Below are 24,964 nucleotides of genomic sequence, written 5' to 3'. Positions count from 1 at the left end.
TGGTGTTGAAGAGACGCAGGAGGAAAGCACTGAAGAGACACATGGGGGGATGGGCTGGAGACACCAAGGCGATTGTGCCGGAGACACACAGAGGACAATAGGACTGCTGGTATTATTAGAAAAAAAGACTGGGGGACGGACAGTAATCTTCAGTAAGACAATTCAAATGAAACCATATCACTGATGCAAATGGTACCAAATTAACAAATATATTTTATTAATATAAATTTGTTTGATAAGGGAAACTCACATTTGTCCTGGCCAAAAACTTCTGTTACTATGGGCCTATTCATTATGTTAATTATCAGGGTCCGAACGGACCCGGATAATTAACATTCCATCTCGCTGCGAGCATCAGAGCAATTCATCATTGCTCCGGTGTGGAGACAGCTGATCCAAAAATCAGCTGTCCCCCCGAAATGTTTCACTGCTCCTTTCGGCGCAGTGAGACAAGTGCACATGAGTGACCTACATGTCACGCATGCGCACAAGAGCCCTGATGTCCGGCAGAAGGAGCCGGACAGGGGGGGAGGGATCCAAAAGGATCCCTCTTCACAACCCGGACCTGTTTCCCTGCAGTCAAGCTCCGAAATTATTGCATTTTCGGAGCTTGATAAATTCTGTCGCCATACTATTGTATGGGGTCAGCAGGCCATTCCGCAAGAGGATGGCCTGATATCTCCTGATGTACCTTCTCGATGAAGGGCCTGATAACTTAATTTCTACAATTGCAGGTGAACATGTTAATTTTCACTTCCTTTTGTAGAAATCAAGTGATGATGAATAGGCCCCTAAGTATTATCTAGTTGAACTACTATTGCATGATGGTGACATTGGCTTTATTGCTACACAAACAGGTGGTTTCCAGACCATGTGATCTCCTGCATGAATAGTGACTACCGACTTAAGACACGGCCTGTCCAGGATCAATTTCTTCAGAGATTCCCCATTGCAGAGAAATCATATAGGTAAGAAAATGCTCATTCACATGCTGTGTTTATTCACTTGAAAGAGGGGCTGTGGGCATGCACATCAGCTCCTCGAGCGGTGAGTATGCCCCCAGCATGATGAAAATAGCAGGGAGTGGCTTGCGGGCATGGCATATCATGTGAGGCCACACCCCTTTCAGTGAGGCCACGCCATTTTTGTTTTTCGCACGCACCGTTGGCACGCGCACACGGGGCCTCTTTTTCGGATTTTTCCAGGGCCACTTTCAATTCCCAATCCGCCCCTGCCCGTACCCTAAACCTAACCCACCCTGGGGGGTGTCTATCCCTAACCTACCCCTGGGGGTGCCTAACCCTAACCCTCCCCCCTAGGCATGCCTAACCTTAACCTTTCCCCCCAAAACTTAACCCTGCTACACTCCCTAAACCTAACCCTCCCCCCCTGTGGCTAACCCTAAGGATGCCCCTGACTTACCTTGTTCGGGCTGTCGTCTTTCGGCATTTCGGCATTGGGATTCAGATAGGCCTCTGTATTTTGATGCCTATCTGAAGTCGTCCTTCAGGCTTCTCGTGTCGGCATATAGACCGGCAGCATTTAGTCCGCCAGTCTATAACCTTAATAACATATATAAAAGAAAAAAAAACACTACATAACTGTCAGGACTGCGACTATTTCAGTACAAAAAGATAGACTACTTTTGCCAAAGTTCAATTGTGGTCGTTGGAGGAGCTATCCTGCTTGCTGGCATGCTTCTCATTCAGGGGATAGAGTGTTAATTTATGAATTGGGATCTTTTCTTAGAGGAATCCACGTTAAATGGTTCAGTTGATCTGGATCTGTTGACCACTATGGTCATAGGCTATATAAATTGCTGTGTGGAGAGTGTAACGATTAAAAAGAGTTTTAAGGTGTTTGCAAATGAAAAGCCTTGGCTAAATGGTGAAGTCCGCTCCATTTTGAGGGCACGAGATAGGTGTTTTAGGTCTGCGGATAAGGTCAAGTATTGTGTTTCTAGGGTAGATCTCCGTAGGGGCATTAAACGGGCTAAAGTGGCTTATGCCGCTAAAATGGAAGGAAAGATTAACAAGAGTGGTGACCCCAGGTGTTTGTGGAAATGCCTGCAGAGGCTCACTGATTATAAAGCTAAAACATTAGAGATCGGGAGTGCGGACAGTTCTTCAGCTGAGGATTTAAATTAGTTTTATTCTCAATTTGATGGGTGTAATAACCTTGACGTTCCCATATTGGATCTAAGGGTAGGGGAGTTGCCCTTGGTGCTGCACGAGCCGTCCGTCCGTCAATATCTGCGTTCTGTAGACCCTAGAAAGGCGGCGGGTCCGGATGGCATCTTGGGCAAAGTCCTGAGGGAATGTAGTGACCAGTTAGCCGGGATTTTTATGGTTATTTTTAATCTTTCCCTGTCTACTTGCTTTGTCCCTAAGTGTCTGAAACAAACTACAATTGTCCTGATTCCTAAAACTGGTCCCACGAAATGTTTAAATGAATACCGCCCGATAGCCTTAACTTCACTTGTGATGAAAGTTTTGAAAGGCTAGTGCTGAATCATGTAAAGTCTCATTTTGCAGTGGGTTTTGACCCGTGGCAGTTTGCTTTTAGGGTTAATCGATCAACGGAGAATGCAATCATAACTTTTTTACATCAGGTGCAAGCCCACGTAGAAACTAGGGATACCTATGCAAGGATTTTATGTGTAGATTTTAGCTCAGCATTTAACACTATTGTACCTAGTGCTTTGATTACCAAGTTGTTTGGCTTAGGTCTAAATGGGTTTACCTGTAGATGGTTGCTAAGTTTCTTATCTGACAGACCCTAGGTGGTCAAGTTGGGGAAAACTAGCTCCAAGGAGTTGGTGTTGAATGTTGGAGTCCCACAGGGGTGTGTTTTGAGCCCTGCTCTATATTCTTTGTTCACCCACAATTGTGTATCCCAGTCCCGGAATGCTAAGATCGTGAAATTTGCGGACAATGGCCCTCATTCAGAGCCGTACGCTCTGAGCAGAGCGCACGCTCTGAATGAGGGCCGCCCTCCATGAAAATGGAGCGTCCTCATGCACTATGTCTATGTACTATGTTTGTGCACTATGTTTATGTACTATGTAAGGCGCTGCGGAACCCTTGTGGCGCCATATAAATAAAGGATAATAATAATAATAGTTATCCAATGATAGTGCTCACCCTTGTGAAACATGGAATGTAGTAACAAAAGGATGGACGTACCCCAACTCACAATTTGAAATCGGTTCATATGTTCATAAAGGTATCTTTGTTTAGAGTCCTGTTCTCCTCTATTGCCCTATATTTCTTCCTCGTATCCCAATAAGGTCAGGGGGGATAATATAGAGTGAAACAGATACTTTCCGTCATAAAGTGATCCAGCAGCTTTATTTAACACTTAAACATAAAATGACTGAGTAACCGATGGGCAAAAGGCAGATGTAAATAAAAGCAATAACCTGAAGTGGATGATAGGTCCGTACTAGTCCACCGCAGGTCACTGATGCCAAAGTCCAAAGGTAATCCTGTGCCCTTCCAATAACGCGTTTCGACGATCAGTTTTTATCAAGTTTTGATGTAGTGTTTTGCTCATGAAAATATCCTGTCAATTGGGGAATAATTAAAATATACAGTGCTGCCAAAAAGACTTTCATTACTAGCGCAAAATGCTTTTTCTGTTCAATTTGAGGCAACTTGCATGGAGCTACATGCACATGTTATGTATCATTGTTTAGGGATTTTTTCTGTCTACAGTATACTGGAGTGACTTTTTTTTTATATGATTGATAGATATCTTGATTTTTACCAAAAAGTAGAAATAATACAAAAAGACATAAATCAGTTTTCAATTAAACACATATTTATTCTCAAAAAAATACCTTTTTTGGTGAGTAAAAAAATAAATATTCACAAAATAAATAGTATAAGAAGGGTGAGCAATATCTTAGCAGTGATTAGTGGTTGGTTGGCAAGCCACTAGACTTGAGCACATCTGCTCAGTGCTTAAGCATTGACAAAACCAGGTTCTCTAGAAGAGCTGTAGAGATTATTCCAGGCGGCCATAAGATTTTCAAATAGATCCTTTTTGTTGTGGGCTACTTCCCTGAGATCTCAGGTCAGACGGCAGGTCTGCCATGTTCCCCGGCCTTCGCCTGCGGCTTTCACTGAAGCCGTCACCTGCTACATCACATGGCCCCTGTCTGCGGTGGGTGCCATCCTTACCCCTTGCAGCTCCCGCTGGCGGCTGTCTTTTCTGGGATGCGGGTCCATGTGATTCCGGGTAGATTCAGACAAAGGGCTCCACCATACTGCTCTGATAACATGACTGAAACTGTCTTAACCAATAGCTGGCTCACTTTTGGTCAGATGAAGCATTCCAGCCTATCACAGTTTAGCAATAGATATATAAGGGATTTTTGCATTTAGTACCATTGCCTGTGCAATGTCGCTTCTAGTTTAGTTTCTTGGCTCCAGCATCCCCGTCTGCAGTTGTCCTTCAGAGTGATTGGGGTTTTGACCCATCGGTTACTACTACGGCTATTCTCGCCAGTACCTGTCAGTTACTACTACATGAAGTCTAGCTTGGCCATTATCTCCAGTGCTAGCCGGTTAGTACAATGCCAAGTCCAGCTCAGCTATTCTTACCGGTATCAGCTGGTTATTACTACGCCAAGTCCAGCTCAGCCATTATCTCCGGTGCTAGCCGGTTATTTAAATGCCAAGTCCAGCTCCGCTATTCTCGCCGGTATCAGCTGGTTACTTCAATGTCAAGTCCAGCTCGGCCTATATTTCCAGTCATTGCCTGTTGGGTAGTATCAAAACCACCCGGCTATAATTCTCAGAACCAGTCAACCTGTTTATTCCGACACCTACATACCAGTATACCAAGTTCTCTCCATTGCTGGGGTTCTTTCAGTTCTATCACTTTGGTGTTTCTGATAATTCATATCTCTGGGTCCGTGCTTCTATGAACCACCTATGAGAAGATCTTACATTCGTCCACCTCAATTTCGTCCTTCTGCTGCTTCACTACCTGCTTCTGAGCCTGACCAAGGAACTGCTCCAATAAACTCCATGACAGTTTACAAAGCCCCAATGAACCTGGAACAGGATCAGGCCTCGGAGCCTAATGCTTTGCAAAATCTTGCCTCAAGAACAGAAAGTCAGGAGGCACGCATGGACAGGTACTTCAATTCCTACAGGAACTCTTGTCCTGTTTGGATAGGATTCAAGCAGCACTGAAAACAACCACCTTGCTGCCTAAAGCAGCTGCGGCTTCCACCATGCCAACTCAGCAACCAACAACAAGTTCTGAGTCTCATCTACAGTTACCAACCCCTAGTCATTTTGATGGAAACCCCAAGCATTGCAGGGATTTCCTCAAACAATGTGAAGTTCATTTTGAGTTACTCGCACAAAATTATCCAACACCCAGAGCAAAGGTGGCCTATATAATTTAATTGTTAACATGATCTGCATTAGATTGGGTATCACCATTATAAGAGTGGAATGATGTACTCCTGTCCAACTATGCAGACTTCATCACAGCTTTCAAGATAATTTTTGACGAGCCAGGAAGGCCTGAAGTGGCTTCTATTGATCTGCTACATTTCAAGCAGGGTTCGTAGACAGTGGGTTAATATGTGGTCCAATTTCAAATGACAGTAGCTGAGCTTCAGTGGAATAATGAGGCCCTGAAAGATGATTTTTGGAAAATCCTGTCAGAAAAGCTAAAAGATGAAGTGGTGACATGGGACCTCCCAGTTTAGAGGACTTAATTTTCCTCTGTGTTAAATTAGACCTGCGTATGCAAGATCGAGATATTGAAAGGTCCCAAGGAGAATGCCCTAGACCACAATCCCTCCCTCAGCCTGCTCAGATCTCTCAGCCTTGAAAGAACCCATGCACATCAACCGCTCATGGCTATCTGCCAAGGAACGACTTCGTCGACATCAGGAAAAACTGTGTCTCTATTGTGGTTCTCCTGATCATTTCCTTAAGTCTTGTTCTCTACTGCTGGGAAACAGATGAACCTAATCTGCCCAGGAGGAGTCAAGTTAGGGCTGCTGACCAAACATCCTCCCAATCAAGATTGTTTGATAGCAATAGTCTCTCTCTGTGGTACAACAGATGTCACTTCCTGTCAAGAGACTGTCTTAGCCCATTGTGCTTACCACAGTGAATGAGAGCTAAATTATTGATGGGACAGTTACTCACAGCACAGAAGCTGTCACAATTAAGATTGGAGCCTTGCATCAGGAACAACTAGAAGTTTTAGTACTTCCCAATGTGACTCATGATATTGTTCTTGGCCTACCATGGCTGCAATTACATAATCCTCACTTTGACTGGTCCCCTTCTCAGATCCTTGCCTGGAGTCCATATTGATTCCAACACTGTCTTACCCCTGTCCTCCATTTATGTACTATGATAGATACATCTCTGTCTTTTCTTCATAGTCACTACAGAGAATTCTCGGATGTGTTTTCAGAACAAGCCACAGACAAGCTTGGGACTGTCCTATTGATTTGATACCTGGAAAATAACACTCCTCAGGTCTGCACCTATCCTTTTTCAGTCCCTGAGACTCAGAAAGGGTTTACTCATCCATTTTCGTCGCCTGCAGGGGCTGGCTTCTTTTTTGTTAAGGAAGAAGGATGGCTGTCTCCAACCCTGTATAGATTACCACCGACTGAATGACATAACAATAAAGAATAAGTATTTGCTGCCAATGTATTACAGAACTCTTCGATAGAGTGAAGGGATGTACCGTTTTCACCAAATTAAACCTCAGAGGGGTTTACAATTTAATAAGGATAAGTGACCAAGATGAATGGAAGATGGCTTTTAATACGAGGGATGGACACTATGAATATTTAGTCATGCTGTTTAGTTTGTGTAATGCTCCAGCCGTATTTCAAAACTTTGTAAATTAAATCTTCTGCGATATACTTTATAAATTCGTAGTCGTCTCCCTGGAGAATATTCTCTGTGGTACAACAGATGTCACTTCCTGTCAAGAGACTGTCTTAGCCCATTGTGCTTACCACGGTGAATGGGAGCCGAATTATTGATGGGACAGTTACTCACAGCACAGAGGCTGTCACAATTAAGATTGGAGCCTTGCATCAGGAATGACTAGAAGTTTTAGTACTTCCCAATGTGACTCATGATATTGTTCTTGGCCTACCATGGCTGCAATTACATAATCCTCACTTTGACTGGTCCTCTTCTCAGATCCTTGCTTGGATTCCTATTTGTTTCCAACACTGTCTTACCCCGTTTCTCCATTTATGTACTGTGAAAGATACATCTCTGTCTTTTCTTCATAGTCAATACAGAGAATTCACGGATGTGTTTTCAGAACAAGCCGCAGACAAGCTTTGTCTGCACCAACCTTAGGACTGTCCTATTGCTTTGATCACTGGGAAAAAACACTCCTCAGGGCTGCACCTATCCTTTTTCAGTCCCTGAGACTCAGGCTATGTCAGAGTGTAAACCTACAGAAAGGATTTATTCATCCATTTTTGTCGCCTGCAGGGGCTGGCTTCTTTTTGTTAAGGAAGAAGGATGGCTGTCTCCAAACCTGTATAGATTACCACCGACTGAATGACATACCAATAAAGAATAAGTATTTGCTGCCCTGTATTACAGAACTCTTCAATAGAGTGAAGGAACAGACCGTTTTCACCAAAATACACCTCAGAGGGGCTTACAATTTAATAAGGATAAGTGACCAAGATGAATGGAAGATGGCTTTTAATACCAGGTATGGACACTACGAATATTTAGTCATGAGGTTTGGTTTGTGTAATGCTCCAGCCGTATTTCAAAACTTTGTAAATTAAATCTTCCACGATATACTTTATAAATTAGTAATCGTCTCCCTGGAGAATATTCTCGTATTATTCCAATATTTAATGACACACCGGCAACATGTCAAGGAAATTTTACATTGCTCAAATCAGCACTATGGGAAGATTTCCAAATGTGTTTTTGAAGTCCCAACTATCTCCTTCCTCGCATATATAATTTCTGGCATGAAACACCAAATGGATCCTGAGAAGTTGAAGGCTATACAGGAATGGGCATTACCAACATCCCTCAAAGCGATTCAAACGTTCCTATTATTAGCCAATTATTATAGGAAGTTTATTAAATCATTCTCCTCAGTAGAGGCTCCTATTGCCGCTCTAACACGGAAAAGAGCTAACCCCGCTAAATGATCTTCTGAAGCTCTTGCAGCCTTTCAGTACTTAACAGAAGCCTTTCTGACAGCTCCCATTCTGCAGCAGCCGAACCTGGAAGAACCTTCATCTTAGAGGTGTATGCTTTGGCTTCCAGAGTAGGGTCAGTGCTATCACAAAATGCAAGTGATGGCAAATTAAATCCCAGCGGTTTCTTTTCTCGCAAGTTCACCCATGAAGAGAAGAACTACACCACAGGAGAACAAGAAATCTTAGCTATTAAAACTTGATTTGGAGGACTGGAAATACCCTTTAGAGGTTGCCAAACACCTTATTATCATTTATACTAATCACAAAAATGTACTTTATCTTAAATCAGCTCATTGCCTTAATCCGCGCCAAGCCTGCTGGGTGTTAATCTTTTCTCATTTTAATTTCAATATAAAGTACCGCCCAGGACTTTAGAATTGTAAAGCTGATGCTTTATCGAGATCTGTCTCAACAGATGAGGAACACTTATACACCAAGACTTACCCAATAGTAGACCCGCAGGCTTTCGCCACCACTTTTACCTCCCCGGTTCTGCCTCATGGGAAGTCCTTCACTCCTAAAAAGTTACGCTATAAATTACTTTCTTGGGCACATGATTCTTTGTTTGCGGGCCATGCTGGGGTCCACAAGACTTACCAGTTTTTACAGCAAAATTATTGGTGGCCATCCATGAGGAGGGATATTCAAGAGTTCATCTGTTCCTGTTCAAAATGTGTGCAGCACAAAACATCTTGACAATCACCAGCAGGTTTACTTCATCCCCTACAAACAAAAATGGCAGCTGCTCAATCAATCTAGCAGTACTAATCAGGTGTATGAAAGGGAGGGGTCAGACTAAGTAGAAAAAGGAGGGGGATTTAACCCCCTATTGTACCTCAGCACACTGAATAATTCCGGCAACAATATATGAAGACTATATGGTCATAGAAATTCAGAGATATTAGTTGCATGCATTTGCAAATACATGGGAGGCTGCTGGGCCACGTCACGGCTTCTCTGTTACCAGCAGTCCCTAACACTAAGGGGTACATGTCCGGGGCGCAGTGCACCCCAAAAAACGTCCAGCCCAGGACCCCCCCAGGGCATCACACGAAAATGGAAAAAGAGTGACAGTGCAGTGTAAAGTATAGCTGTGTGTGAGTAATCATTAAGTGTGAAATGAGAGGTTAAAATATATGTGAAAAAATACATGAATAATAAACAAACATAAAAGGTGATGTGAAAAGCAACTATGTGTATTAAGTGGTGATGCCCTGAGGAGGCCCAGTCAGACCAGTCCCGGGGGCCCTACGCCCAAACGCTCACCCCAAATGTAAAATATACCAATTATAAGGCCTCATGATAAAGGCACATATATAATTTTGTCAAATGTAAGGCCTCATGATAAAGGCACATACATAAATGCATCCAAATTGAGAGCCAGCTTACCTGGGAGTCACCCCTGGGAACTCCAACTAGCACTACTAGAACCAGCATGCCCTACTAATGCTGGCTCCTTCATGCAACTCATAACAAACAAACAAAAATGGCAGCTGCTCAATCAATCTAGCAGTACTAAGCAGGTGCATGAAAGGGAGGGGTCAGACTAAGTAGAAAAAGGAGGGGGATTTAACCCCCTATTAAACCTCAGCTCACTGAATAATACCTGCAACAATATATGAAGACTATATGGTCATAGAAATTCAGAGATATTAGTTGCATGCATTTGCAAATACATGGGAGGCTGCTGGGCCACGTCACGGCTTCTCTGTTACCAGCAGTCCCTAACACTAAGGGGTACATGTCCGGGGCGCAGTGCACCCCAAAAAACGTCCAGCCCAGGACCCCCCCAGGGCATCACACGAAAATGGAAAAAGAGTGACAGTGCAGTGTAAAGTATAGCTGTGTGTGAGTAATCATTAAGTGTGAAATGAGAGGTTAAAATATATGTGAAAAAATACATGAATAATAAACAAACATAAAATGTGATGTGAAAAGCAACTATGTGTATTAAGTGGTGATGCCCTGAGGAGGCCCAGCCAGACCAGTCCCGGGGGCCCTACGCCCAAACGCTCACCCCAAATGTAAAATATACCAATTATAAGGCCTCATGATAAAGGCACATATATAATTTTGTCAAATGTAAGGCCTCATGATAAAGGCACATACATAAATGCATCCAAATTGAGAGCCAGCTTACCTGGGAGTCACCCCTGGGAACTCCAACTAGCACTACTAGAACCAGCATGCCCTACTAATGCTGGCTCCTTCATGCAACTCATAACAAACAAACAAAAATGGCAGCTGCTCAATCAATCTAGCAGTACTAATCAGGTGCATGAAAGGGAGGGGTCAGACTAAGTAGAAAAAGGAGGGGGATTTAACCCCCTATTGTACCTCAGCACACTGAATAATACCTGCAACAATATATGAAGACTATATGGTCATAGAAATTCAGAGATATTAGTTGCATGCATTTGCAAATACATGGGAGGCTGCTGGGCCACGTCACGGCTTCTCTGTTACCAGCAGTCCCTAACACTAAGGGGTACACATCCGGGGCGCAGTGCACCCTAAAAAAATGTATTTTTTAACATATTTTTTAACCTCTCATTTCACACTTAATGATTATTCACACACAGCTATACTTTACACTGCACTGTCACTCTTTTTCCATTTTCGTGTGATGCCCTGGGGCGGTCCTGGGCTGGACGTTTTTTGGGGTGCACTGCGCCCCGGATGTGTACCCCTTAGTGTTAGGGACTGCTGGTAACAGAGAAGCCGTGACGTGGCCCAGCAGCCTCCCATGTATTTGCAAATGCATGCAACTAATATCTCTGAATTTCTATGACCATATAGTCTTCATATATTGTTGCCGGAATTATTCAGTGTGCTGAGGTACAATAGGGGGTTAAATCCCCCTCCTTTTTCTACTTAGTCTGACCCCTCCCTTTCATGCACCTGATTAGTACTGCTAGATTGATTGAGCAGCTGCCATTTTTGTTTGTTTGTTATGAGTTGCATGAAGGAGCCAGCATTAGTAGGGCATGCTGGTTCTAGTAGTGCTAGTTGGAGTTCCCAGGGGTGACTCCCAGGTAAGCTGGCTCTCAATTTGGATGCATTTATGTATGTGCCTTTATCATGAGGCCTTACATTTGACAAAATTATATATGTGCCTTTATCATGAGGCCTTATAATTGGTATATTTTACATTTGGGGTGAGCGTTAGGGCGTAGGGCCCCCGGGACTGGTCTGGCTGGGCCTCCTCAGGGCATCACCACTTAATACACATAGTTGCTTTTCACATCACCTTTTATGTTTGTTTATTATTCATGTATTTTTTCACATATATTTTAACCTCTCATTTCACACTTAATGATTACTCACACACAGCTATACTTTACACTGCACTGTCACTCTTTTTCCATTTTCGTGTGATGCCCTGGGGGGGTCCTGGGCTGGACGTTTTTTGGGGTGCACTGCGCCCCGGACGTGTACCCCTTAGTGTTAGGGACTGCTGGTAACAGAGAAGCCGTGACGTGGCCCAGCAGCCTCCCATGTATTTGCAAATGCATGCAACTAACATCTCTGAATTTCTATGACCATATAGTCTTCATATATTGTTGCAGGTATTATTCAGTGTGCTGAGGTACAATAGGGGGTTAAATCCCCGTCCTTTTTCTACTTACTTCATCCCCTGTCTATACCCACCAAACCATGGTCCCATCTATCCATGGACTTTATTACCGATTTTTCTATGTCTGATCGCTGCACAACAATATGGGTAGTGGTAGACCGGTTTACAGAAATAGTGCATTTTATTACTTTACCAGGACTATCTAGGGCAACCAAACTCGGTCAATTTTTCCTACACGAAGTCTTTCACTTGCACGGTCTTCCACAAGAAATTAGATCAGCCATGGAGTTCAATTTGTTGCCCGCTTCTAGAAAGCACTGTGTTCTGATTTGCAGGTCAAACTCTACTACTCGTTGGTCTACCACCCACAAACAAATGGACAGACAGAAAGAATCAATCTAGAGTTGGAGACTTTTCTTCATCCCAAGAAAATTGGGCGAACTTACTACCTTGGGCCGAATTTGCGCATAATTTTCGTTACCACTCTGCAACTGGAGTAACCCCTTTTTTTGACAATTACGGTCAACTTCCACAAGTTCACGAATTTTTGTTCATGCCCACAGCCGATGTCCTTGCAGCAAATATTGCTTTACAGCACTTGCCGCAAATTTGGAGGAAAATACACTCATCTTTAAAAAAAGCCTCATGCTCAGTGATACCCAAGTTCAAGCCTGGTGACCGCAGTTGGCTTTCAACCAAAAACCTAATATTCAAAGTTCCAACCATGAAACTGGCACCTCGCTTTGTGGGCCCCTTCCCTATTGAAAGGGTTATTAGTTCTGTGGTGGACAAATTAAAATTGCCCACATGTCTTTGGATACCTAATGCCTTCTATTTTTTATTACTACTATTGATCCCTGCCACAGCTGCCATCTGCCATGCTCCCCAACTCCCCCCGTGGCTGCCTCTTTTCACGCCTTGTGGCCTTTCACTGCAGCCATCACCCGCTACATAACATGGCCCTAGGCTGCGGCGGGTGCCTTCCTTACCGCTCTGCAGCTCCTGCTGGCGGCTGTCTTCTCTGGGATGCGCACAGTGGGTCCTGGGGCTTCCAGGTAGATTCAGACAAAGGGCTCCACCATGATTGATACTGTCTTAACCAATAGCTGGCTCACTATTGGTCAGCTGAAGCATTCCAGCCTATCACAGCTTAGCAATAGGTATATAAGGGATCTCTGGGAATAGGACCATTGCCTGTGCAATGTTGCTTCTAGTTCCATTTCTAGGCTCCAGCATACCTGTCTGTAGTTTTCCTTCAGAGTGTGCTGTTTTAACCAGTCAGTTACTACTACGCCAATCCAGCTCAGCTATTTTCGCTGGTACCTGCTGGTTAATACTACACCAAGTCCAGCTTGGCCATTAACTCTGGTGCTAGCCGGTTATTATCCAGTTATTATCCAGCTTGGCCTATATTTCCAGTCACTGCCTGTCGGCCAGTGTCAAAACCACCCGGCTATAAGTCTCAGAGCCAGGCAGCAGTCTTACATTCGTCCACCTCAATTTCATCCTTCTGCTACTTCACTACCCGCTCCTGAGCCTGAACAGGGAACTTCTCCGACTAACTCTGTGACATCTCATACCCAACCTTGATCCAAATATTTTCAATTTTGTTAAGATCAAGGGACTGTCTAGGCCATTTCAGCAACCTGATGTTACACTAAGTGAATCAATTCTTCGTGAATTTTGCCCTATGGTGTGGTGCATTGTCATCTTGTAATAGAAAAGTGTCATCTGAAAACTTTTATTTTACGAGAAAGCTTGACTCAAGTGTTGATATATTTTGCTGTGTTCATTTTTCCTCTTCAATTTAAAGATGTCTTATCCAGTGGCTGACATGCATCCACTTACCATGGCTTTTACTGGATACTTGAAAGTCACACTTAGACCCGTAGGAGTAAATGTATTCATGCTCCTTTGCCCATTACAGCCGGTGCCCCCTTTGAAAGTTTCTTCTCATCATCCGTCCTTTGAGGCCAATCTTCTAAAACCTTTGAGGCAAAATTTATGTTCACACATCTTGATGTGACAAATTCTTCCTTGGCCTCCCAGATCTTGACAAATCATCTGTAGATCCAGTGTTCTTATGTTTGGCAAGTTTACTGACAACAGCAGACACGTTACAGCTGATCCTTTCAGCAATCTGTCTTCTAGAATACCCCTCTACTACAAGCATGGTTACCCAAACAACGTTTTCTTTGCCAATACAGGTCAGGCGCTTAATTGGTTACAATTTCTGAAAAGAAGGCACTTTAAATGTCAAAAAGAGCGCTCATGATCTCAATTTAGGCCTGCTGACATTCTCAGATTGGTCAAATGATGGCGAAACAAACAATGATCACAAGTGTGTTTGTTTTAATTCAGGTTTCTGGCTATCATTTTTCAACCACTTTATATAGAAACACATAATAATAAAATATAATACCTTTTGATGATTTTTACTATCTATTGAGGGGCTTGCCACCCTTCTCTGTGGAGTAGGATACACAGGGTGTTTTTAGACTGATCTTCACTGAAGCGCCCATATCTTCTTTTTCTCACATATTATAGATAGCCACAAAGATGGCTATATTACCTATACACTGTCTTAATGTGAGTGTGATTTTATCCTGTCATTTATTAGTCATTAAAAACTGCATCATGACGTATCATGATCATGTTATGTCATATGAATTGTAAATTATAAACAGTAGTGGCCAAAAGTCTTGCATCACTAACACATTCAGCATTTTTTGAATCTTGAAGTGACATTTTGTGCATTATACTATGAAATATAGTGTAATATTATATATCATTGTGTGGGGAGTTTCATCAGATATTAATACCTGGGTATAAATATCTGCCTTGAACTTGAATGGGGTTAACACCAGCAAAAATCCCATTGATATATAGGTCAATCTGTTTCAGTAAGCGGCACATCGCCGACAACCTCTTAGAGAAACTGAGAGAAATAATTGCCCAATGGCTTACCCCAATTAGACTCTCCTGGGGACTTTCACCATTCAGCGACTGCATGCCAAAGACTGAAGCGCCAGCAAACACTCTTGAAAATGTCCTGCCATCACCTGAAGCAAGAGGTTATGATGTAGTGGAACTCAACCCTCTAAATGCTTCAGAGCATGGAGGATCAGCAAAAGGCCGTTCAAGCCTATACATCCACCTATGACATAGGCAAAGAAAGGGGTATGCACCTGACTCAAGTGCAATGGAGAATGATTTCCGTGTTGTGCAAGGTTCTCCAGCACTTCAAACTTGCCACATGTGAAGTCAGTTCAGACACAGCCAGCTTGAGTTAATCATTCCCCTCATCAGGCTTTTGCAGAAGCAGCTGGAGAAGGAGGAGCTAAGATGGAGCGATTCCGCTAGGTATGTGGGACTTGTGGATGGAGCCCTTCATTCGTTTTGCCAGGATTCGAAGGTGGTTAATCTGTTGAAATCAGACCACTAAATTTTAGCCACCGTGCTCGATCCTAGGTTTAAAGCCTACGTGGTGTCTCTCTTTCCAGCGGACACAAGCCTGCAGAGGTGCACAGACCTGATGGTGAAAACACTGTCAGCTGAACCCGAACGTGACACATCAACAGCTCCTTCTTCATATTCTCCAGCAACTGGGACTGCCAGGAAACAACTTAGGTATCCTAAGCAACCCACTGGCGGTGATGCAGGGCAGACAGGACCAAGTTTGGACATCTGGTCCGGACTGAAGGACCTGGCAACAATTTCTGACATGTCTACTGTCACTGCATATGATACTGTCACCATTGACAGAATGGTGGAGGATTACATTGGAGACAGCATCCAAGTAGGCATGTCAGACAGTCCATACCTGTACTGGCAGGAAAAAGAGGCAATTTGGAGGCCCCTGTACAAACTGGCTCTTTTTTACCTAAGTTTCCCCCCCCTCCAGTGTGTTCTCCGAAAGAGTTTTTAGTTCAGCCGGGAACCTTGTCAGCGAAAAGCGTAAGAGGTTGCTTCCACAAAATGTGGAGAAGATGATGTTCATCAAAATAAATGATCAATTCTTCCAGGAAGACCAGCCTCCAGAAAGTATAGAGGGACATGTGGTGGTAGATTCCAGCAGGGACGAATTAATACTCTGTGAGGATGAGAACAACACTGAGGAGGGTGAGGAATCGGTGGATGAGGAGGATGAGGACGACATCTTGCCTCTGTAGAGACAGTTTGTGCAGGGACAGATTAATTGCCAGCTTGTTTTGTGGGGGCCCAAACAAACCAATAATTTCAGCCACAGTCATCTGGCAGACCCTGAAATGATTGGTTTGTTAAAGTGTGCATGTCCTGTTTATTCAACATAAGGGTGGGTGGGAGAGCCCAAGGTCAGTTCCATCTTGCATCTCTTTTTTTTCTTTGCAGTATATACTCTTTGGGGCCTAGTTTTTCAAACTGCCATCCTGTCTGCCACTGCAGTGCCACTCCTAGATGGGCCACGTGTTTGTGCCACCCACTTGTGTCGCTTAACATAGTCATCCAGCTACCTCGGTGCAACCTTTTTGCCTAAAAACAATATTGTGAGGTGTGAGGTGTTCAGAATACACTGGAAATGAGTGGAAATTAATGTTATTGAGGTTAATAATAGCGTAGGAACAATAAAACAAAAATTCTGTGATTTTAGCTGTTTTTATACTTTTAAAAAAAAAAATACAGATTCAAAACACAAAACCCAGAACCCAAAACACGGAAGGGTGGTTTTGGCAAAACCAATCCAGATCCAAAACACGAAGAAAGATCCAGATCCAAAACTAAAACACAAAACACGAAAAGTGGCCGGTGCACACCCCTACTTCTTATGCTCTTTGAGGAAGATGGTCCAGAAATGTAGGAACGTTCTCTTGACCCAGTCGGCATTGGCTGCAATGTGGTACACTCTGCTGGTTACTACCAGGGCCTTTATGACAATGGCTCTTTTGGCTTTATTTAAATAATCTTTAGAACGGATGTACCAAAGACAATCATTCAAGATGTCAAGAAAGTCCTTGTCACTATTTCTTTCCATTTGTGAGGTGCACATTAACGATCTACACAGCCATCATAACACAATCAATGTCATAACTGTCTCCATGTCATCAGGTAATGCAGGGGTCTGACAAATCAATGCTGAAGTCCATCAACAGCTAATGTTTTTGCAATTTCTGTATTGTAGTCCTGGCAAATGATATATATTTAGGTAAATATGTATCTGTAGTAGGGATAAAGTCAGCATCCCGGCACAAAGAATGCCGGTGACCAGAATCCCGGTGTTAGAATAGGGTTATGGTTAGGAACTAGGGGGAGGGTTGGGGTTATGCTGTGGGTGGGGAGGGTTAGGTTTAGGCCAGGGCCGGCCCGAGCTCAATTTCTGAGGTAGGCAAAAATTTCTGGATGGCGCCCCAGGGGCACTATTACGTGCGCCCTCAGCGCATGGGTGAAAAACTTAATGGGGTGTGGTTTTGTGGGAAAAGCCGTGCCTGGTGGTCAGTGAGTGCAGGCAGCGCCTGCTGCAGGGACTCCTCTCCAAAGCCGGCCGCATGTCTCCAGGCTGGTCGGGCCCCATCCTTATTCTTCGCGCACTGCTAGTGCGACATGACACCGTGACATCACGTCAACTGGCAGACCCACTCATAGAAACTGATGGAACTGGAGTAGCAGACTTATCCCGTCCCGACTCCCTTGTAATAGAATGGCGCGGTACAGGCAGCTGTGTCACATTGACTGCCACCCGCTAGGCTGAGCTGCATGTCGCTGGCCACAGCCGGGTCAGGGCGCCCTCCTCTATATGGCGCACTACTTAGCTGCGTAACCAGCGTATGTGTAGAACCGGCCCTGGGTTAGACCCCTAAATCTAACTCTAACCCTAATACTCACTATCCAGATTGCAGCCTTCGGGATTCTTGAGGCGGGATTCTGACTACTGTCAGGAATCCAGCCCCAGGATTCTGTCTGCCAGCAATGTGTGCGCTGGGTTGCCAACTAAATTCCGGTAAATATATTTAAACAACAAATTATGTGCATCTCTGTGTATGAGCGTCACACTTTCTGAGGGACAGATGAGAATTATTACATATTCTCTGCGCTGTGGAATGTGTGGCCTTATATTAATAACATAAAGGTTGACGATTACTGTATAACCTGCACTTTCACGTTTGTTTTAATCATTAACATTATTTATATAGCTCCAATATATTGCCAGGTGTTATGCAAGATGCTATAAAAAGAGTGATACATTGGAGGGCACTGTTTGCCATCTCTAGTATACTGTATAGGCTTTTAAATAAGGTTAGGAGCACATAGAATATGGACATAATAATATTGCCGGCAACACAATAAATGTAATAAGTGAATGGCATGTAATGACATTGTCCCTATAAAGAATGTAAGCTCTGAGGAGCAGGCCCTCTACCCTCTCCTCACTCACTCCTCACTCGGACACCTAACACCTGGATGCTTACGCCTTGTTGCTTATTTGAGTGTTATGACCACTAATGCAGCAACGTATATAAACCTTGTCCTGCATTGTATTATGCTGTAAGTCGGTGGCGTCACAAGGGGAGTGCAGGACGTACCCGGGTGTCACCCGCCGAGGGGTGACACCAAGCTGCTGGCTCCCCCTCAGTGACAGGAGCCGGGTGCTGCACTGTTGCATTATGTGCAGCACTCGGCTCCTGTCACAGGGAGGGAGCTGCACTCCGCACCTCCAACACCCACCATCACCCTAGTGATGATAGCCACAGGCCGGGCTCCGGGCTGCGAAGCCACGCCCCTGTCCACGAGACCACACCCCTTCCCCCACCTGATGTCACCGCGGGGAGGGACGTCACTGCTATAAGTCACTTGTTGCTTGCTCTCTTGTTTGTCTATGCACTTTGTAACGTGCTGCAGAGCACTTGTGGCGCAATATAAATAAAGGATAATAATATAATAATAATAATAATAATAACAATAATAAAGGGCTTACCAGTTGTGGCCAAAACAGCAAAAATTATGATGGTCATCTACAGTATATACAAGCAACACCCTTATACACACAGGGCTATGACATGGAAAGGAGTCCCTATCAGTGATGCACTTACACTTTACATCTCTTTTATAATTGACATTAATGAGTGTCTACCCACATAAAATAGCAACTTACCTTAATGTTACAGGTTTCCAATCAGCATCTGAAGGGCCTGGTAACTCTTATAGAAAGTTGTAGAGAGCACACATAGATAGATGTTAGCTTTCAAGACTTTTGGTTTATTATCATCTTTATCTGACATTTTGGCAAAATGGCAACATTTTTATTGTTATATTCCACTCTTTAACAGTATGTCCAGGTAAATCAGCTATTACTGTTCATCAATAATATCACATTAACAATGAATACATACGTTTACATTGCAGAAATGCAATCTAACACAGGTACTTTAATAATTATTGTTGTTCATGAACAGTCTCCAGTAACTATTTTCAAACACAGACAAAAGGATAGTGGGTGGTGCTGGACACATCTGCCAAAATACCGATAGAATAATATCAAAATAATATATTACATTTATTAAAAAAAGCACATATAAATGTGTATGAACAACACAATACAATCATAAAATATCAATGACACTCCCGGGAATGTAATAAAAACAAAGTATATATAATTGTCACCACAATCTCAGGATAAGTATTAGCCTTCTATAACCATATCAACTAGTGACACATGCTAGATAATAGCCTTACATAGGTAATACTACAATTGATGAACAGCTGGCAATACTGTGGAAAGAGGAGTGGGATCTCACCCATATATCAAAGTCTCACTGTGATGTATAGTGCAAAATAGGGTATATCAGAGGTTCCCAAACACGGTCCACAAGGCTCCCCAACAGCTCAGGTATTAGAGATATCCATGGTTGAGCACAGGTGACCTGTTGTAGAAAGTTGTGGAGAGCACACACAGAGCATACTTGCGAACAGTGGCGGCTCCAGAGGTTGGGCTGCAGCGCAGTTCAAAATTCAAATAGGGGAGTCACACCAACTGTCATTTCACACACTGACAAACATCGCCGGCCAGGACTCACTGGCAGTTGGTGTCACTCCCCTATTTGAATTTTGGACTATGCTGCAGCCCCACCCCTGGAGTCGCCACTGTTTGCGAACCTTTTGGCTTCCATTGAAGCCCCGCCCCTTGCCATACAATGTCGCAATTACCAGAACTGTGAAGCGTGGAGGGAGCCACAATTCAATACGAATTGCGTCATCAACCACCAGTACCACCATTCTTCACTTGGAAAATGGGCAGCTGCAGCTGGGTGACTCCAGACTTTAGGTGACTTCTAAACTTTTCTGGGGTGCCAGGAGCACCATCCGATTTTTCGGGAGCCTCCTGACAATTCCAGGGGGTTAGGCAAGTATGACACAAAGATAGATGTCAGCTTTCTGGTTTATTATGAGCCAGAAATGTCTAGAACATTCCACTATTGCTGCTACGCTAATCACTACAGCGCCCTCTACTGAATCCTCCACATCAGTTCAACAAATCTTAAATAATGCATTACCACATACAAATATGGTACGAGGAAACCAACAAAATAATGTGGCTTTAGGAGTGGCTGCCACTTTTAAACCGCTAAATTCTCTAATGAAAAGAACACCCCAAGCTGCTTAAACTGACACCGGGGAGTATTGGGAGAACAGGGAGTGGCAGTTCAGTCGATGTCTTCAAAGGAATGATTGTCCAACATGTCATGTGATTGTGCGTACACACTACTATTTGTACACATTATTGTACATTGCATTTTCCCGTGTGACGAGCAGCATGTCTGATGGGATGACGTGACCTGAGCAGTGTTTATATTAGGAAATGGGTGTATACACTAATGTCATTACACATGACGGCATGTGCACACTGTTGACATGTTCACAATGTCAACATGCAAAATGTCGACATGTGACATGCTGACATTCTGCATGGACAGATAGTGGAGGGTTAGGGTTAGGCTGTAGGAGGGGAGATTAGCGTTAGGCTGTGGGTGGGCAGGTTAGGTGTAGGGGGAGGGTTAGTGGTTAGACATGCTCACTGCCACAAGTGATGCTGGTTCTGCCAGACATCTTCATCAAATGACCGCTGGACCTACAAAACATTGCTGGAGCCACCAGACCCACCGTACCAGGTAAGTCACCCCTAGACCACCAGGGACATTTTAATCATGTCAACATTTCATCAGTGTCAACATGAGGAATGTCGATCTGGTCAATGTTGATACTGAGAGCATGCTACATGCCGACATTATGACCAGGACAACATTCTCATGTCAACATGATGAATGTTGACAAAATATACCACACCCACTATAAGATGGTCAAGCAGAAGTGTTGCGGATCAGATGATTGTCCAATATATCATCTAGTGTGTACCCACCTTAGCACTAATAATGTTAAACATGGAATTACAATCACATAAATTTAAACATGTGACAAGCTTTCTGGTTTGAGGCTTACAGATATGCCCAGTTGGCCACACATGGCACGAGTTGCACACCTACGAATGGTTACCCCATAGGATTGCATGGTGCGATCGCAGTGCGCACCATAGCATACTGTAGCTTATGCAGCGGTGGGTAATCGCATGGCGCGATGCGTGCGCACGTTTGTAGCAGCGATGTAACAGGATGCATCTGTACCTGCACACAGACTTTAAGGACAAAACCGTCACTATCAGCTATTATACACCTGGGGAATCACCTGGCATAATTTGAACTGAAAGAGCTAAACTGAGGTGCAAGTGAAAAAACACAAGCTGGATTAAATGAGATAAAACTGGTGGTTATTTTTAAATGAACATAACGTTTTTTCAAAGAAACCATGTACATCAAATCTGTGTCGGCAAAAGTGTAATATTGAGTTGTTGTGAGTACTCATTGGTATTTTATTATTGTATTTGCTACAGATCAGGGGTGTATTAATGCCCAAGGGGGCCTGTGTGTAATGGGCTCCCTCCTCTGAGCAGTGCCCCCCCCCCCACTCCCCAAGCCCAGCATCTTACCTTGTACCGGCAAGCAGGTCCATCCTCCTTGGCCATTTTCCTAGTGGCATTCGGGATGATGGTGCATGCGCACAAGAGAGTATAGGCTATGGCACAGTGCCAAAGTATTTCTTTCCCTGTGCGGCACCATCTCCCTGGAAATGTCACTTGGAAGATGGCGCCATGGAGAAGGAGGGTCACACTTGCTGGCAGAATGTAAATAAACTATAGTTGTGTGGTGTGCATCCCCCCTGGACCCAGGTGCTCATGTGTACAGCACACCCTGCACCCATTATATATAGACCTATGCTATAGATGTGTCCTTTTATACTGTGAGTTCAGTTGCACCAAACAGGCGCTCTCAGGAAGCAACAAAACTGCATTGCTAGCGTACAATTAACACTGAGGTTAGCAACATTTGTACGTCTGTGCGGGACTGAGTCTGAATCTGTGTAAAAACAGCTCTGATGCAGCTTTTCCTTGCAACAAATTCCTTAGTGCTGCATCTGTGACTTTGTATGTGCTGTATATAAAACAAATTCCTGTGTGGTTAAAGTTGCAGCCTAGTTTCTCTGGTACACTGTGTTTTTACTGCGTCTGCGATGTGACTAAAGGTGGGTACACAGCAGGTACATCTCTCTGCCAAACCACCGACAGAGCAGCCGATCAGGCAAGCTATAAACACTTATCAATCAGCGGCTCCATGTGTTTGAGCTGACATCACAACTGGGCAGGCATGTGAAGTTGCCCGCCCAGCTGAGATGTCAATCACCAGCAGTCCCTGCAGCATATGTACGGGCAGGCGGCTGACCGTCCGTACACACAGCCAGATGCACCAATATATCTGCAGATCTATATATGGGCCATCTGCTGTGCTGCAGACCAGATGCCATATGTCTGGGAAAACAACATCATTCAATACACACCCACCCTCAATATATATCGCCCATTTGATTGAATGGCCAATATATCGCCCAGTGTGAACCCAGCTTAAGATGCAAAATGAAAAAAAAACAAGTATGCTACTCATCTCAGAGCGTCTCACTTACGCCGAGTGTCTCACGCCATATGGCATAAAGACGCCCAGTGCATGAGGCCACAGCTGTAGATAATTATTTTATCTGATATTTGAAGAACAAATTTTGCTTTTATTAAAGACCAGTTTGCTCTTCGATTTTGCCAAAGCCTTTTGGAATTCTTTATTTTTTAAACTGTAAATAAAAGGATTTAGCATAGGAACCAAAACAATGTACAAAAGAGCAAAATACTTGTCTTCTTCTGGAGAGTAATTGGATGTGGGTCTCATGTGCAAAGACATTAAAGTTCCATAAAACATGATAACACAGGTCAGATGAGACGTACAGGTAGAGAAGGCTTTACTTTGGCCTTCTGCAGACTTTATCTTCAATATAGAGGAAATAATAAAGATATATGATACTACAGTAAGTAGAAATGTAGTGAATGCAATTAATGTGCCATCAATGTAAGTTAAAGTTTCCACCTCTGATATGTCACTGCAGGAGATCTGTAGCAATGGCAAAACATCACAGAAAAAATGGTTTATTACATGAGAAGAACAAAATGACATCTTAGATATAAGGACAGTGTGTGCGATTGGGTCCAGAAAACCAACAACCCACGCTATAGCTGACAGGTAAGCAGTGCGTCTTACACTCATAAGGACAACGTAATGAAGTGGGTGACAGATTGCCACATAGCGATCGTATGCCATGGCGGCAAGTAAGTTGATCTCCGTTCCAACCAAAAAGAAAAAGAGGTACATCTGTATCATACATTTTGTAAATGAGATTACATTGTACTGTGTTATCACCATGTTTAGTAATTTAGGTAGAGTAATGGAAGTAGAAGCAATGTCAATTATGGACAGGCTTAAAAGGAAAATGTACATAGGAGTATGAAGGTGAGAGTTCTCACAGATAACGCTAATGATGGTGACATTCCCACAGATAATGACGATATAGGCCAGTATAATAATTAGCAATATTGGCAAGGATTCAGATAAACCTTTGAAAAAAAAATCTGTTGTATTGAGATGATGTGTTATATTCATTTCTGTAAAAAAGAGACGTTAGCAATATTTTGCATATTGATAAACGTATAAAAGTAAGTCATTGGCTTCATTTTATTGCTGTATGTAGAAGGAAGTTATCGGAAAGGAAGAGGCAACAGTGGTATGCAAAGGAAAAGAAGGTTTTAACTCATTATGTCTTATTGACACCTGAATGCTAAGTAACTCTATCTGTCTTCTACATCAAGGGACAATAATCCTCTCTTTTGTGAGAAACAAAACAGTGATCCAGCAAACCACGAAGCAACAGCAGCTCCCTGTTTTAGAATGAGGCTTGAGTGTGTAGAGGTGGATTACAGTTGCGCTCTTTTGTATGCAACAGGCTGTTAAAATCATATGTGGATGGTGAAATAGGTACAAATGTAACAGCTCTATGGAATACACTGACTGTACAACATTACTGCTACTCTTGTTTGCATATTCTATACAATATTAAGAAAAACTGGTTTGCAGTGCTAAGGTAGATGCAACCAATTCTACTACTACATTAGATCAAACAAAAACTCACAACAGATATGTCCTCAGTTAACTCTGCTTCTAGCGGGATATAATAAATTGGAGTAGTGTGACATATTACAAATGCTATGGTGTCACAAGCTATTGCTCTATAGAACTGTTTTGTATAGTTTGTGATATACTACACATCTCATGATATGGTGTATAAAAAAGCCTATGTGTATATTCAAAGAGAAGGATAGTTACGTGAGTACACATCTGTGTAGTGTTATTGCTGACTTTTGACTAACAGAGTAATGTTACAATCTAATAAAAGTCAGCAAGAGGAACTAATATTCAGGGCAGTGAGATAGCAGAATAGTCCCATGCTATGTAACATCCTGTACACACATATCACTGCCTGTAGTAACGTAGAGGTGTATTGTAAGAGTGGACATGTGCACCTGCACAATCTAATTCTCATTAAACAGCAAAACTGACAGATGGTACATCCTTAGCAGTTATTCATCACTGTGATGCCAGGCAAATGAATAGAAACCGGAAAACAACATAATAAGCATATACAAGTAGAGAACATTAAACTATATACATTATTACAGCAAAAAAAAGTCA

General features: G+C 43.2%; 1 protein-coding gene across 1 annotated transcript; it reads right to left on the bottom strand.

Moving 5' to 3' along the window:
* Positions 1 to 22,924: 22,924 nt before the first annotated feature.
* Positions 22,925 to 23,878, bottom strand: LOC148501504 (olfactory receptor 5AR1-like). Its single transcript, XM_088450440.1, has one exon. The coding sequence runs from the start codon at positions 23,876 to 23,878 to the stop codon at positions 22,925 to 22,927; it is 954 nt and encodes a 317-aa protein (XP_088306566.1).
* Positions 23,879 to 24,964: the final 1,086 nt, after the last annotated feature.

The sequence above is a fragment of the Taudactylus pleione genome, unplaced genomic scaffold, assembly GCF_031769625.1.
Source record: "Taudactylus pleione unplaced genomic scaffold, aTauple2 ptg000518l, whole genome shotgun sequence".
Classification (NCBI taxonomy): domain Eukaryota; kingdom Metazoa; phylum Chordata; class Amphibia; order Anura; family Myobatrachidae; genus Taudactylus; species Taudactylus pleione.
The sequence above is the reverse complement of the archived record's forward strand: the minus strand, read 5'-3'. Positions and strand labels throughout refer to the sequence as shown.